The following is a 15485-nucleotide window of genomic DNA, read 5'->3' as shown; positions in this document are numbered from 1 at the left end:
CTAGGCTGTATCACTGGCTTTGGTACCAAAGGAACCACTGAAATAAAAGCCCAACAGCAATAAGGCTAGCAAGGATTTCTGAGCTCTTACTGTGATTCATGTCTTTAAACACATCATTTTGTGTCATCTTTATTACAGCTTTCTGCAGTGGGTACCAGAGTCACCTCAGTTTTGCAGAAGGGTTCACCAAGGCATTGCAATGAATGCATGGATTGTAGACCCATGGTTTGAGTCTACAATCTCTCTGGTTCTGTAGCCTGTATCAATATTGTCATCAGTGTGGCTAATCTTTTGAGCAGTCACCATGTGCTGACTCCTTTACCTGCTCTATTTTGCTGCAAGCTGGTGGAATGGGTTCTAGAAGGTCTCTCCTGCGATTGAGACCTTCTACTAGTCTCACATATAGCACCAACATCAGATACAGGCAAAAATCCTGAGAAGCCTGCATCTCAGCTGGGCCAACAGGGGTTCTAACTGAAATGCACATCAGAATCACCTGAGTGCTTTTTAACCTGCAGATTTCTAGGTCCCACCCCCAGAGGTTCTGATTCAGTAAGTCTGGGCAGGGGCCAGAGAATTTGTAGCTCTAACAAGCTCCCAGGTGCTGCTGCTGATGTTCTGGGAACCACACTTTGAAACCATCAAACTAAGGGGAAAGAAAACACAAAATATTTTAAGACAGAATGGATTACAGGTTGGTTCTCCATGCTGTCAGGTGAATTAGGTAGGACTTACAGAGAGGCTGTGAATCCCTGAATTATCTTACCCTTTATCACCCTCTAATTCTGGGGCAGGAAACAGCTCACCAGCTGGGGCAAGTTACATGTCTTTCAAAAAAACCAAACAAAGCACAAAAAGGACAAAAATAAAAGTAAAATTCTCCTCTTCTCCCAAATTCTGTTGTCTGAGAATAGACGTGGTGGATAGGTTAGCGCCTAGAGAAATCCATCCATTGTCTCCACTTTGGCCATGATATTAATTTCAGAGTCAGTGCCAGTTAGAAAACTGCAGTGGGCACAATGAAACTGGTTCTGCCTCTGTCTTCTGCCATCTTCATAAATTATTCACGCCACCCAGCACTTATGCGTTCCCATTTCAGATCCTCTCCATAACTGTTCTCTACTCTTTCATTTACAGCTGTGGAACAACTATTTTCATCTGGCAGTGGCTTTCATCACCCAGGATTCTCTGCAGCTGGAGCAGTTCTCGCACGCCAAGTACAACAAAATCCTGAATAAGTAGGTTTCATTTTTGGATTTCCTGAAAAGGGGGAGGTCCATGGGGTCCTCTGAGACGGTGGCTGAAGCAGAGGCCTTTGTTCCTCCTAGGTACGGGGACATGAGACGTCTCATTGGCTTCTCCATCCGTGATATGTGGTACAAGCTTGGTGAGTAGGCGCACACATTTGGATACCCACATCTGCATGCACCAAACTCCTTCTCAAAGACCATTCGTTAGAGGGCCATAGGGGTTTTAGCAGTGGGACCATGAAATAGCAGTTCATTACTGTGTGTAGCCCAGTTCTTATTAAGTGCCTGATTATACACTGAATGAAGGTATGGGTCCCCACACATACACCTACCACCCAACCTGCAAGCAGTTTGGAATATCAAGCTTCTGCTTGATGCCCCCAATGGGTTACAGATTCAAATGCAAATTTATAAGAGGGATCAGGACTGTTAAGGGAACTAACATGCTCACACATCACACGAATACATGCTGCTGATTGGAGGGTCATTCTGTATCCTACATAGCATGGTCCATAAAACAACCTCCAACCTCCTGGGGAGAATTGGTTCTCTGAAAGTTGAGAGGGTCTTTTGAGCTGAAAAGTGACCCCAGAAGCTGTCTTTGCCACAGGGAGCTGCCGGAATCCTGTATGATTACTGGAGTGATACCTGCAGTGGGAAGGATGGAACCAATGAGACATTTATTGAGAGTCTGAGTCAGGCCCGTGCTAAGATTTTATTTAATCTTCACTTCCTGCAAGATTGAATTGTTCCCTCATCCTTTTATTGATCAGGAAACTCAGAAAGGGAAGTAACTTGCTTGAAACCAAACAGCTGGAAGCGTCCAAGTGTGATTTTGATTCCATAAGGACAGAGGCCATAAACCTTGCTCCTAGCCTGAATCCTCATTCATAAATATTTGCTGAAAAGATGGATGGATGGATGGATGGATGGATGGATGGATAGACAATAATGACTTTTTTATTTTTCTGCTCCCTCCTTGATGCTCTGATGCCAAATTGTTCTGTCCTGGGTATGGCTGCTGAATTTCCTGCAAGTACTAACTGTGTCCATCTCTTGGATTTAATTTTTGTTCCCTCTCCAGACTATGCTTCTTACTTCCCCAGACGTCTTATTGTCTGCCAGTTCCCAGGAATTTTTTAGGCAGCAGTTGCATGCCCTTTCCAGCAAGTTCTATCCGCTGTGGGGGAAGCATAGCACAGTGGATAGACGATCAGTCTGGCTTCTGTGGTTGCTGGTAGCATCGGACTTAAGCTAAGAGCAGTACATGCTGGATAACAGGGCGGCTACAGGTTGGCTCCCAAAGCCTAAGGCAAAGCCAAGGACCCAAGCCCAGAGCAGACTGCCACATCTTTGCCTTGGGCCTTGCTCTGACATTTACATGCTACAAGGCCTAAAACAAGGGGACTTGGCATTACCAGGCCTAAGTTGGGGAAATAAGCACCCTCACAGAGTATTTATGAGGGTCATAAGAGTACAAGCTGGGGTAACTGGAGCCATGGAGGCCACCACACCCACATCAGAGTTCTTCCTCATTACTGTCATCCTGGCCGCATCGGGTTGGAACTGAATTTTTCTATTCTTCCTGGCCTCTACTCTCTGCGACGCTAGTAGCATCCTCCCTAGTGGTGACAATCAAAAAAGTCTCCAGACACTGCCAAGTGTCCCCTGGGAGGAGAGGGTACCATCTCTGCCCCCTTTTTTAGAAAGGCATGTCTTACTCAGTCTATCTTTTGCTTCTCCACTGTGAGTAAGGACTGGGATATAGGAAATAATTGATGTTTTATTTACCATTGCTTTGCAATGGGAGGGGAATGGGGAAACATCATGCAAGCATAGGCCCAGCCAGCAGCCAGCACCTGTCCTCAGGGTCAGGAACAGGAGAAAGAGTAAGGGCCTGCAGCAAAGTGAAGATGGCATGCCCATGCGGAGAAAACAAGACAGTCGCTGTTCCTCTCCAGTTAATTGCTGTGCTACTGAAATGCAATCCCGATGTTGTCATACCTTTCAGTTTTTCAAAAGAAGCCAGGAGACTGGGTTTTTCAATGTATTTTCCAATTTATGAATGGTAATGATAAATAATTGAAAGTTTTCAAAACATCAGATGTGTCCAACACACGATGGACCTAGATTCAGTTCACTTCCAAGTTTGCATTATTTGCTCTACAACAGCAGAGGCTGCATAAAGCTGTGGCGGGCTTCCTTTCCCAGCTCTACACCCCAGGCATTGCCAGAATCGCAAAACAGGGATCTGGGCTTTGTTTGTTTCAGGTCCTTCCACATGGCCTGCTCTTTTCTGAATGTCCTTCATTGCCATTGTTTTGCACACAGAAGATTTTATTTAGATATAGATTATGCTTTGGCAGGCATTCCTGTACTCCCAAGTTTGCTGATGAATGAAAAGTTGTTACCAAATATTCCACCTACTTAGAATCACATAACATCGGAGCTGGAAGGGCTCTTCAGAGATCATATTGTCCAGCATTTTTCAAACATTTATTTTTAACTGAGGACCAATAAAAAAAAATTCTCATGCTTAAGTAAATTGGATGAAAGCAGGGCTATTGTAATTGAAGTGAGGTGGGAGACCCAGACCCCATTATAACAGGTTGCTCTTGAACTTCCCTTTTAGAGGGCTTTCTAGGGGGAAGTCCTGGGCACTGCAGAAAATAGTTGGAAGCAACTGATTGGTCCAATCCACTATTTTACCAATGAGGAAACTGAGGTCCAGAGAGAAGGTGTTTGTACAGATCAGGTAGTGTGTTAGAGGCAGAAACTGGACAAACACCTTGGCCAGAGTGTTTTCTCTGAAGCACCACAGACTCCCTGCTGTTAGCAAAAATCTGTAGGATGAATTAATGCAATTAAAAGATATATCTATCAGGGATTGGGGTTTGGTTGCAAAAAAGAGGCATTGACTGTAGCTGCCTTAATCAGAGAAGGTATTTATTAGAAGGGCAAAAGGAGCTGAAGAACCAGGCTCGTCTTCTTCCTGGCTACCTGAATCCAGGATTCTGTTTTGTAGGTTTGCAATTTGCGCCATTAACAATGCCTTGTAGCAGGTAACAGCCAAGTATCCCAAGTTTGTACCATGAGAATCAGCAGAAACATACCTGTTGAGGCTACTGGAAAGTATTTTTTTCTGATTAAAAACAAAACAAGACCAAAAAAAAAAAAAAAAAAAACCAGGGAGAGGACAGATTCAATGAACAAAACACATTTTTGCCCATAGCCCTCTCCACGCTTCCTTTCTGGAAAAGAACAATATGGCTAGAGGGGCAGTAGCCATCTGAAAGCTATGCGGACAAAACTCACATTCCGAGGATGAACAAGCAGCTCTGGACTGGCCATAGTTTTTTTTTTTGGATGCAGTCTGCTTTGTCACCCAGGCTGGAGAGCAGTGGTGCGATCTTGGCTCACTGCCACCTCTGCCTCCCAGGTTCAAATGATTCTCCTGCTTCAGCCTCCAGAGTACCTGGGATTACAGGAACATGCCACCATGCCCAGCTAATTTTTTGTATTTTTAGTAGAGCTAGGGTTACACTGTGTTAGCTATGATGGTCTCTGTTTCCTGACCTCATAATCTGCCCGCCTTGGCCTCCCAAAGTGCTGAGATTTCAGGCGTGAACCACTGAGCCCACCCTGGACTGGCCATCTTTTGGCTGCTTATTAAACAAGAAAATTAAATCTTTGGTTTAGTCATGGTAGTCAGATTTCTGTTGCATCCCTAACTGATACATCATCTAATTTGATCTTGCTGATTTTATAGGTAAAATTGCCAAGTGAGGCCAAGAGAAATACAAGGACCTTCCCAAGGTCAAAAACAAGTCATTGACTGAATTGAGGCCAAAAGAGCTTGTCTCTTGATCCCAAGTGCAATGTTTTTACCGATAATTTTTTTTCAAAGTGTATGCAAATTATTGCAAAGGGTGTAAAATAACCAATGGTCTACATTTTTCAAAGACCATCGATAATGAGTAAATCATACTGCATGTTAGTTTTTTAAATTTTGTTTTAAGGCCAGAAGCAATCAGGGCATCATAATGATGATCGTCAGTATCATCATCTTCTTCTTCTCATCAAGAACAACTTGAGCAACCCTGTGATTATAAGATAGCTAATTGCAAAGCTATAATCTCAGGCTTGAGGATTATTTAACATTCTTCAAGGGAAAGTCTACACAAATTGTGTGTGAGTGTTGTTTTGGGGGAGGAGGTATGGGCAGGGAGGTCTTCATGGGGAAAAGGATGACATGTTGCTAAGGAGCCAGCCACTCCGGGGTTAATGCCATTTGTTGTTTTGGATCCTGGGCCAACGCCAAATGGAATGTACTTTTCCTGATAATGTAGCATCATACCATTTGATTTCTGCTTGGCATGAAGCAATGCACATTTTGCTCAGATGACTTTGCACTTAACCCTCCCACATTCACTTGGGTTAATTACTGAGCTGCTGTGTTAACAGTCATTGTAGGAAAGAAAGATACATTCCAGTGTCTGGCATCTCAGCCTCCCATATAGGGAGGTCGCTCCTGGCCGAGCCTTGAGAGCAATTTAGCCAATACTTTTTAAGCATCTACAGAGCGCCCAGCTCAGTGCGAAGCTCCAGGGAATGGAATGATCTAGTTGGGAAAAGTGGCAAAGTGCAATGTGTAGTGGGGACACAGGAGTTCAGGCAAAAGGGATATAAGTGAGGACTCTAAGAATGATTCCGTGTGGGGAAATGGCTTCTGAATTGGAAGGAGGACCGTGTCAGGACTGAGGAAAGACAGGGAAAGGGCAGGAGTTCCAGGGGAGCAACGAGCCCAAGCAAACATGGCTTCCTAGGGTTGGGGACAGGCTGGTGGCATTAAATAGGAAATGGAATTAGTGTGACCATCCATCCATTCATTTACTCATTCATTTAATAACCAACATCAAACACTGTGGTAGGCTCCCCAAAGATGTCCATGTCCTAATCCCTGGAACCTGTGAAATATGTTACCTGACACAGCAAAGGCGACTTTCAGGTGTGATTAAATTGAGGATCTTGAAGATGGTGAGTGTCTTGGGCTATCCAGGTGGGCTCAGTAAAAGTACAGCACCCTTATAAGTGAAAAACGGAAGCTGGAGAAAATCAGAGTCAGAGATTTAAAGAAGCTGTGTTGCTGGCTTTGAAGACAGAGAAAGGGGCCACAAGCCAAGGAATACAGGGAGCCTCTAGGGCAGGCTTCCCCAAACTTTTTACACAGGGGGCCAGTTCACTGTCCCTCAGACCATTGGAGGGCCACCACATACTGTGCTCCTCTCACTCACCACCAATGAAAGAGGTGCCCCTTCCTGAAGCGCAGCGGGGGGCCGGATAAATGGCCTCAGGGGGCTGCATGTGGCCCGAGGGCCGTAGTTTGGGGACGCCTGCTCTAGAGGCTGGAAAAAGAAGCTGGAAAAGGCAAGGAAATGGATTCTTCCTTAGATCCTCCAGAAGGAGCTCAGTCTTGCCCAGACCTTGATTTAGCCCTGTGCAATCCCTTTCAGACTTCTAACCTCCAGAAAGGTAAAAAAAAAAATAAATGTGTACTGTTTTAATTTACGAAGTTTGTGGTGATTTATAACAACAGCCATAGAAAACTATCACACACATCCTCTACATGCCAGGCACTATGCCAGTAGCTGAGGTTAAAAACCCAAATCAGGTTAGAGACACAGCCCCTGACCTCATGGACTGGTGCTCGTTGCACTAAATAGTTACATACTAATTGCAGCATTATTTAATGATAGCTGTGAAGGAGAAATAGCTGTAGGTGGAAAATTGGGACACCCAGAGAATCAGTGACAGACTTTTGCTTAGTGAATAAGCCAAGGGTGGCCTCCGTGAGGAAGAGCCAGAACCTCTGAGCTCCAAGCAGTGCTGCTCTTTAGAAATGGAATATAAGCCTCCTACTTATGAATGCTTTAGGTCTATATTTTTCAAAAATTAAACAGTAAAGTTGATTTTAACAATACATTTATTTAACCCCATATTCTAAAGTGTTATACTAACATGTAATGAATATAAAATGTTACTAAGGGTTTTCCCCCCTTTTTTGGAGTATCTAGTGGATTTTTTACGCTTACAGCACATTTCCAGTGGACTAGCCACATTTCATGTGTTCAAAAGACTTATGTGGCTAGTAGCTTCTGTTCTGAATAGCACAGCCCTGGAACATGAGAAAGGGTTTACTTGCAGAGACACATGTCAGGTAGAGTTTGGAGTGGGGTCCAGGAGAGCGAAGGAAGAAGAGCTCTTTGGCAGAGGAAGGCCCAAGGGGGGAAGAGCAGGGTGTGTTGGAGGAGTGGGAGGCAGACGGATAGAGGGTGGGCAGATGAGAGGCACAAGATGGGTGTGGAGAGGGAGGGAGCACAGGCCCAGACAGACCTGTAGCACTTTATCCTGAGAGCAATGAAAGTCATAGGGAAAAAAAGCTATGAATAAACATGATCCAATTGGGGCTTTTCAAACATCTTTGAGGACAGATGAGAAAATATTTCAATGAGACAGTGAAGAGTGGAGGGTTGTGAATGTCAGCCATGGTAGGGAAGATAAATCTGTCTGACCCTTTCCCAGTTCAGCTGTTTGCTTTAAAAGTGAACAAACAAAATGACCAGCCTGAAAATTTCCATGAAAAGCTTCAGGGAGCTCCATGAGGTTAGACCTTGTCTTTTCATATTGCTTAATCTAAAACTCGGCATAGAGCTGAACCCAAAGTACTAACCAGCAGCAGCAGCAGCATCAACACTTACTGAGCTTTTACAATGCGCCAGACACTGTGCAGGGCCCTTGCTTGCACAAACTCTTAAGCTTCCACAACTCTACCAGGCAGATGTTATTATCTTCATTTTACAGATGAGATTGTGGAGGTTCAGGGAAGGTAAATGACAAGCACAATGCCACACAGCCAGGGAGTGGCAGTGGCAGGACCTGACCCAGGCTGTCAGACTCACAGACTCCATGGGGCCTGGAGGGAAGCTGAGGCTCGGCAAGTCCTGAATAATGAGGAGAGAATTGATTGCCTGTCTCAGAGCATTACCAGGAGGGAGCTTTTCCAAGCCTAAGACAGAGGAACAGAGATCTGTGGATCTGTGGTTTTTCTTCCCCTTTTGAACTGATTGACTGATTAAAAAAAAAAAAAAATTAGCTCAGCTTTATTTCAAAGTCCCCAGGAAGCTTGTTGGACTCTGAAATCCAGAGTCATAACTTGCCCTCATCCCTGTTCATTGCGGGGTCTGTGCCAGTCTTTAGAGCAGGTGTCCCCAAACTAAGGCCCGTGGGCCGCATGCGGCCCCCCAAGGCCATTTATCCGGCCCCCCACCGCACTTCAGGAAGGGGCACCTCTTTCATTGGTGGTCAGTGAGAGGAGCACAGTATGTGGTGGCCCTCCAGTGGTCTGAGGGACAGTGAACTGGCCCCCTGTGTAAAAAGTTTGGGGATGCCTGCTTTAGAGAGACCCTTCTGTCCCATGTGAGCCTCAGAAGGTCATGGCTTGCCGGACTTTGTTCTCAGTAAGGTTCACAAAGGCTTCCCTCCCACCTTCCCTCCTTTCTTCCTTTCCTCCTTTCCTCCTTTCCTCCTTTCTTTCTTCCTTTCTTCCCTTCCTCCTTCCTTTCTTCCTTCTTTCCTTCCTTTCACCCTTCCTTTCTCCCCTCCCTTCCTGCTCCCTCCTCCTTCCTTCTTGTTTTTTTCAAGGTCATCATCTCACTGAGTGCCCTCAGACCTTTGCATGACACCCTGCAGTCCACACCTGGGAGGAGAGTTGGAGGAGGCCGTTGTACAGATTATAAAGCAAGACCGGAGACCCCTTTCCACGCACACACCTGAGCTCTGTCTGTGCTCTCATTGCCACCAGATCCTCTCCCAAAGCCTGTGGAATTTGGCATTGGGATTTTTCCTGCTGGCTTATTGGCATTTTAATAGCCTTTTCTAATTGATATATGTTTCCAGTAAAGTTCAGCTTCAGTCACACGAAAAAGACCCTCTTCCTAAGTGGCCTTCCTCGCCTTTTCTCGAATACAGCAGCAGGTGTGCCTCTTGCATGAGCACTTTTTTCCCCAAATGAGTTTGTATTCACTTTAGGCACAAATATGTTCTATGTGCATCTACGTATGTAAATATACACAAACACATATGCATTTGGATTACTTGAACACAAAATCCAATGTGCTGAAATTCTGTTTTTATGTAAATGAATACAATTTCTCTGGGGAGCATTGTAAGAGCCATTGGGTCACACGTATTTGGAGATCACCATTTCCCTCTCCACTTTGCCTGTTCTGCCAAATATCTCAACTGACTGTAAAGAATGCAGATCAAAAGTATTTGAGAAATCCTGGGTCTACAGCATGTCTGCCCTTTATTTTAAACCATCTTAAATTTATCCTTATCATGCCCAATGCCCTCCAGTATTCTCAAAGCCTTTGTTGCATAAGCAATTTCTCCATTCCATAGTGGCTTATCTGACAGTTTCCCATTTACCTTCTACCTATTTTTGCACTTGACTTTGAATTTTAAAACCCCATTGTGGTTTGAAAAAGACTTAAAGGATCTTGAAGGACGAAATCTGAAACCTAGATTAGCAATTACTATAAACCTTCCAGAAAGTAAGTTGTTCTTGTTATTGTTTTCTATTTGGGCCAAAGCGAAGACCGGAGGCTTAAGTGTAATCCGAATGCATCATGTAACGAAGCTCATATCCTGGAAAAGTGACTTCATTTTTCACTCAACTCTGCCTGACTCCACCATTTCATTCTCACTAACTGACGATAAGGATATTCCTGGGATGATGCTTTTTTTTTAAATCTGAATCTTGGGCAACTACTCCAACATTAAGCCTCATTTAGGTTGAAAGAAAATTCATTTTCTTACTGCTTTCCCTCTCAGTTCCTTTTCTGAGCTTTAATCAAAAGCAGCTGTGCCAGGCTACATGCCATACCACTCGAGTTTCTGCCCTAGGCAAGGACCACAAATGTTCATCCTGCCAATGATAAAAGCAGGATGGGCTCCTAAACTCAGAGGAGAAGGAGGCAGCAGCTGATGAAATATAGAGGGTGTTAGCTTCAGTGATAGGGTTGCTTGAATATGCTGACCCTCACTTCTCAGGAAGTCCCTGCAATTCGTAAGTGCTCCTCTTTATTCCCTATCTGCCACTTCTGATGCGTATTTTCTGAAGATTCTGCTCAGTCCTGCTCTATGAGGCTGCCCTTTGTGGTTCATTTTGACCCAACATCACAAAGATAATATTAATAGCTAATGCTGTAGAAAGTGGGCTATGTGCCAAGCATTGTCCTGGGCAATTGCTAAACAATCACGCATTTATTCTTTGATTCTTTACAACAACCTTACAAGATAAATGCTGTTATTGTTCCAAGTTACAGAGGAGGACACTGGGGCCCCGAGAGGTGAGACAAACTTGCTCAGCATTACACAGCTATAGTTGATAGCGGAGTCAGTTTACGTATGCAGGCCAGCTAGCTCCAGATTTGGTGCCCTTAACCCCTGGACAACACCGCCCCAGCCAGTGGCACTGATTCTTCTGGGCTCTGTGCTAAGTACATGCGGACATATTTTTACAAGATCTTAACAGCTGGGCATCGCTATTGCATTTTTAAGAGACACAAATTTAAGCTCCACAGCCAGGGAATGTAGGAGCTAGACAAATTTATTTTCTCATTCAGCAGGTATTCACTGATCATCTAATAAGTCCTATGTTTAATGCTGTAGACATAATGAGGAGAACATACATGGTCTCTAGTGATTCGGCACATAAAGACATCATTTCAAAACTGGCAAAACGTAAAGAGGCAATGCAAGGTATCTTTTCTAGCTAAGGGTGGGAGGTGGTGTAGGGAGGGGGATTTTCTCCCAGAGGAAGGAGTGTTTAAGCTAAGATAGCACCTATCTAGGGGGAGCTACGTAGTAATGGGTAGTGGGTTAGGGAGCAGGCAGAGAAAAGTATTCTCAACAAAGGAGTGTTATGTGCACAGACCTTGCTATGGGGGAAGCAATGTGAAATTGTGACATTTGAGCCACCCCAGCTAGGCTAGAATGCCAGGAGCCAGGGGAGAGGATGGAGGGAATGCCTTGAAATGAGGCAGGAGAAACAAGAAGTTGTGGTTTATCTGATCCTCAAGCTATGTTTTAAATCTCCCTGTTCCGCCGACCACACTATTATACCAGGCTCTTAGTAGAAAATTTTGCTTTTCTCATTTCATAAAACAGTTGGTAAAAGCCCATTTTAAAAATCTCGGCAACACGGCCTGTGTTGCAGACAGACATAATTTCAACTGTACCTGTGCTTTGCCATCTCTAACATATTCCATCATGGGCCTATTTGCGGAGCAGATGATGCAGGTGAAAACTCTTGTAAACAGTGAAGTGCTTTCCACACGCCTGCCCGTGTTATTAGCCTTAACAATGGGGCTTGTTTTGGATAATGCACGCGCTCTAATGGGAGTTAATACATGTTAAGTGTTCAAAACGGTGACTGGCTCATGGTAAACAACTATATAAGTGTTAACTATTATTGTTACTATAATGTCTCCCTTTTTGTCTTTCACAAGACTTGGTCTGGGGAGGATCTGTTTTATGTGTTCATGCTCCTCTTTTCTTTCAGGTCAGAACAAAATCTGCTTCATCCCAGGCATGGTGGGACCTATATTAGAGATGACACTTATCCCCGAGGCTGAGCTGCGGAAAGCCACCATACCAATCTTCTTCGACATGATGCTGTGTGAATATCAAAGAAGTGGGGATTTCAAAAAGGTAAAAAATGAGGCCGGAAACTCATGCCAGCATCCCTAATCCCCAGCCCATTTTCCCATAATGATATCCTCATTCCATCTCCCTGAGCTTCATTGAGAGGCTCCGTGGCAGTATAGGGAGATTTATTCATGGGCTCAGAATGAGCTGGCAGATCAGATTTGGTCAGTATTCTATCACACTTTCCATCCGAGGACAAGATGAAAATGCACTTTCTTGCTGTGTATTTGCTTAGTCTCTTTCTCAGAAGGCTAAGAACCCCACGTCTCTAGCTAATGATTCCCTAACTGTGCTCACAGGGCAAACCCTCCTACCCATCCCACCTGTCCCACTCTGGCACCCACTCTTGTCTGGTACTTGACTGACCCAGCAGATCTATGTTATCTAGAATAAGCCAACCCTGCCACGTGTCATGCTTACTCACACATCAAATCTGATAGCAAACAGTTAGGGACATGTTGCTCACGAGGTACCTGTGGATCTGTGTGGGAATAGGAGGCTGCCCCCAGCATGGAGGGCACCAGAACTTCAGTGAAACACAAGAGCCATTGGCCAAATATTGTCAGTGAATATCTGATCATACTTCAAGAAAGAGGTCCATTTCCCAGGCCGGTCACACTGGGAGCTCTGGCAGTGGAAGAAGCACCAATCTCTGCAGTTGGCTCCCGGCACTGCTCAGTGACTTTACCCTGTTCAGGAAAGTTGGTCTTTCAGTCCGATCAAGGCTGCCTGAGCAGTTCCCTCAGGTCTCAGTCCCTGTTCTCTCTGCCCCATGGCCTCACTAAGTCTTACCACTAACTGATCTGCTCATTCTCCTCCCTCCTCCAGGGCTTCTACCTCTCATTCCTACCATATTCTGCCTTAAAATGGGCACTTACAAGGCAGCAGATTCCAAACTGCCCGTCCTTAAGATCCCTAGGGATATTGCCCTTTCTTACCCATTAATACCCTGCAGAATAAAGCCCATACCCTCCAGCCAGTATCCACAGTCCTCCCTGCTCCGGCCTTCTGAAGAACTCAGCCATCCTCTCCAAGTCTTCCGTACCTCACCTCTTCTCCAGCTATCCCTGCAGCTCACCTGAATGCCATTGCCTCTGTGGGTGTCCTTCGTGAATTTTTTTCTTCCTGCTACTTCTCTGCACAGTCACAACCCTGCCTGCCAACACCTTCTAAGCTCCTACTGATCCTGCAAAGCCCATCCAAATGCCATGTCACCTAGGAGAGGGCTTTTCTCCCCATTCCTGCCGTTTTATGTCTAAGGTATAACTATTATCTACTGCCTTGCTTTAGACTCGTTTCTGTGCATTTTTCATCTTCCTCATCTGCATCTAATGATGACGACGATGATGATGATGATCATGACTGACTTTAGGTATTTACTGCGTATCAGGCATATGGCAACTATTTTCTATATATTAGTTCATGTAGTCTTTTTTAGACTACGACCCTATGAAGTAGGTAACATTATCTTCCCCATTTTAAAGATGAAAAGAAACTGAGACATAGAAAGCTGTTGTCATTTGCTGAAAGTCACACATTAAGAAAGTAGTAGAACAGAGGCTACAAGAAGCAGGTGGCTATGATTCTGAAACCCACGCTGGAACCCTGTACTCTCCAGCCACCAGTATCTCCCAGTAATTCTGGCTGAATAGTATCTGCTAGAGCAGTGCTTTCCCTAAATATGTCTATGGAGTGCGAATCCAACAAGATGCTCCATGGAAAGAGGTTTCAAGGTTAAATACCTTGGGAAACCATTGCATGTTGGAACCCCTCTTAGAGATTCCCAGTGCATATTAACAGAGTCAAGGCACTTTCCATGGCAAACAGATCTGTAATTTCTTAAATTTATTTGTGCAAGAAACATCGATTGGATCTTCCATCCTATTAATCCCACGTGGGAGAAAGTTGTTCTGAGAGGAACAAGAGACTAGTTTGCTATGATGATATCACTGTGAGAGGTAGCATTATAGGGACTCTAGTGCCAAAAGGGCTAGTGACCAGCTGCCCCTTTGTGAAATGCCTGAAAAGCAATCAGGCTGAATAGGTCAAATGGAGAAAGAGGGCATATCTGAGCAGTTGGGTAGTGGAGGGTGAAAGCTTGCATTGCGTGTTTGCAGGTGGCTTGGAATTTGCTGCCTTTTAAGTGGGAGCAAGGTCTGTGCAGCTTGGGACCACTGAAGGGCACACACCATGAGATGAAGGGCATTGTACTTACCCTCAGACCCACTTCTGAGGTCAGCTGGTGCCTTAGAAGAGTTCCTGGGAATAGTTGTGCAGAAGAAACATACAAAGTGTCCGATGGTGTACAGGGTCCCAAAAAGAAAGAAGACCTGGTCATTGCCTGGACTGCGACCTGACAGCTGTGATTGGCAGCCTCAGAGGGTTTCACTCTAGTGTGATTTTCATTCTCTAAAGGATTTGCTTATCTTGGTTTCTCTGTGGCATACACCCACCTGTTTTCTCTGTATGGTGTCATTCCTTCAACTCCTTGCTCCAGTGTGCATTCTGAGCATGTTCCCCAATCACTTCTCCTCGCTGCTCCCTTATCAAAAGAGACGGGACAATCAGGCTGACTAATGAGGCAGATGCCCATGTGAAAACCAGCCGGCATGCTTCATTGGAGCTCAGCTGTGGGATAAGCGGTCCCAGGCATGGCTTTGGTTCATAGTAAGCAGTCATGGAAGAAGTCTCCAGGAAATGGAGGGCGTGACAGCCTGCTGAATCCCAGGAAGCAGGGCTTTGCTCCCAGTTCATACCAAGCCCTCTGGCCTGATGCCAGCTTCTTGAAGTTCTCTAGCTCTCATTCCTTTGTATGGGCTCTTCCTTTTATATCTTTTCCCGAGGAGATCCTAGACACCCTTCGGCGGAGGCTTTTGGGGAAAGGCTTTCCTACATCCTGGGCAGTGATTCATCTGGGTACAACAGACAAAGATTTGCTCAAACCAAGTCTACACAGGCTAGAGTGGGGACAGGAAGGTGTTAGACGCTAAGTGGCTCAGGGTTCTGGGGGCTGAACAAGAAGTGACTCCAGGGCAAGCTGTCTCTCTGCTCTGGGTTTCTTCTTGCAACCTCAATGCCAGATTGCCCTGTCTCCTCCTCTCACCCAAATTTCATATACAGCTGATGGGTTTGACTGATGACATTTACCCGTCATGAGCGCAGCACCTCATCCCAGACCATCTTGGGGGTCTCTGTCCATTGTCTAGGACTGGATGTCCCATCCCTGGTACGCCACATGATTCCCTTGGTGGGGTTGTGGAAAGGCAGTTGCAGCAAGAGGGCCTTGGATGGACCCCACCATGGCTGGCTTGGCCAGGACACATGCCAGCCACAGTGAAACGTATCTCGTCCTGCCTGGGTTGAGCAGTCGTCACACTTGTCCCACACAGCACAATTGCCTACTCATAGGTCTGCCTCTCACAGCAGACTGTGAGCTCTTGAGGGCCAAAACTGATCTCTCAGTCC

At 45.3% G+C, this 15485-nt stretch overlaps 1 protein-coding gene across 1 annotated transcript in view; it reads left to right on the top strand.

Annotated features, from left to right (window-relative positions):
* DOCK2 (dedicator of cytokinesis 2) overlaps positions 1-15485 on the top strand; it is a 427333-nt gene that overhangs the window by 352500 nt on the left and 59348 nt on the right. Inside the window, 3 exon segments of the mRNA XM_003936169.4 lie at positions 1138-1238; positions 1329-1387; positions 11875-12023. Of these exon segments, the coding sequence (XP_003936218.2) occupies positions 1138-1238; positions 1329-1387; positions 11875-12023 (309 nt within the window).

Source organism: Saimiri boliviensis, chromosome 20 (genome assembly GCF_048565385.1).
Source record: "Saimiri boliviensis isolate mSaiBol1 chromosome 20, mSaiBol1.pri, whole genome shotgun sequence".
NCBI lineage: Eukaryota > Metazoa > Chordata > Mammalia > Primates > Cebidae > Saimiri > Saimiri boliviensis.
The sequence above is the reverse complement of the archived record's forward strand: the minus strand, read 5'-3'. Positions and strand labels throughout refer to the sequence as shown.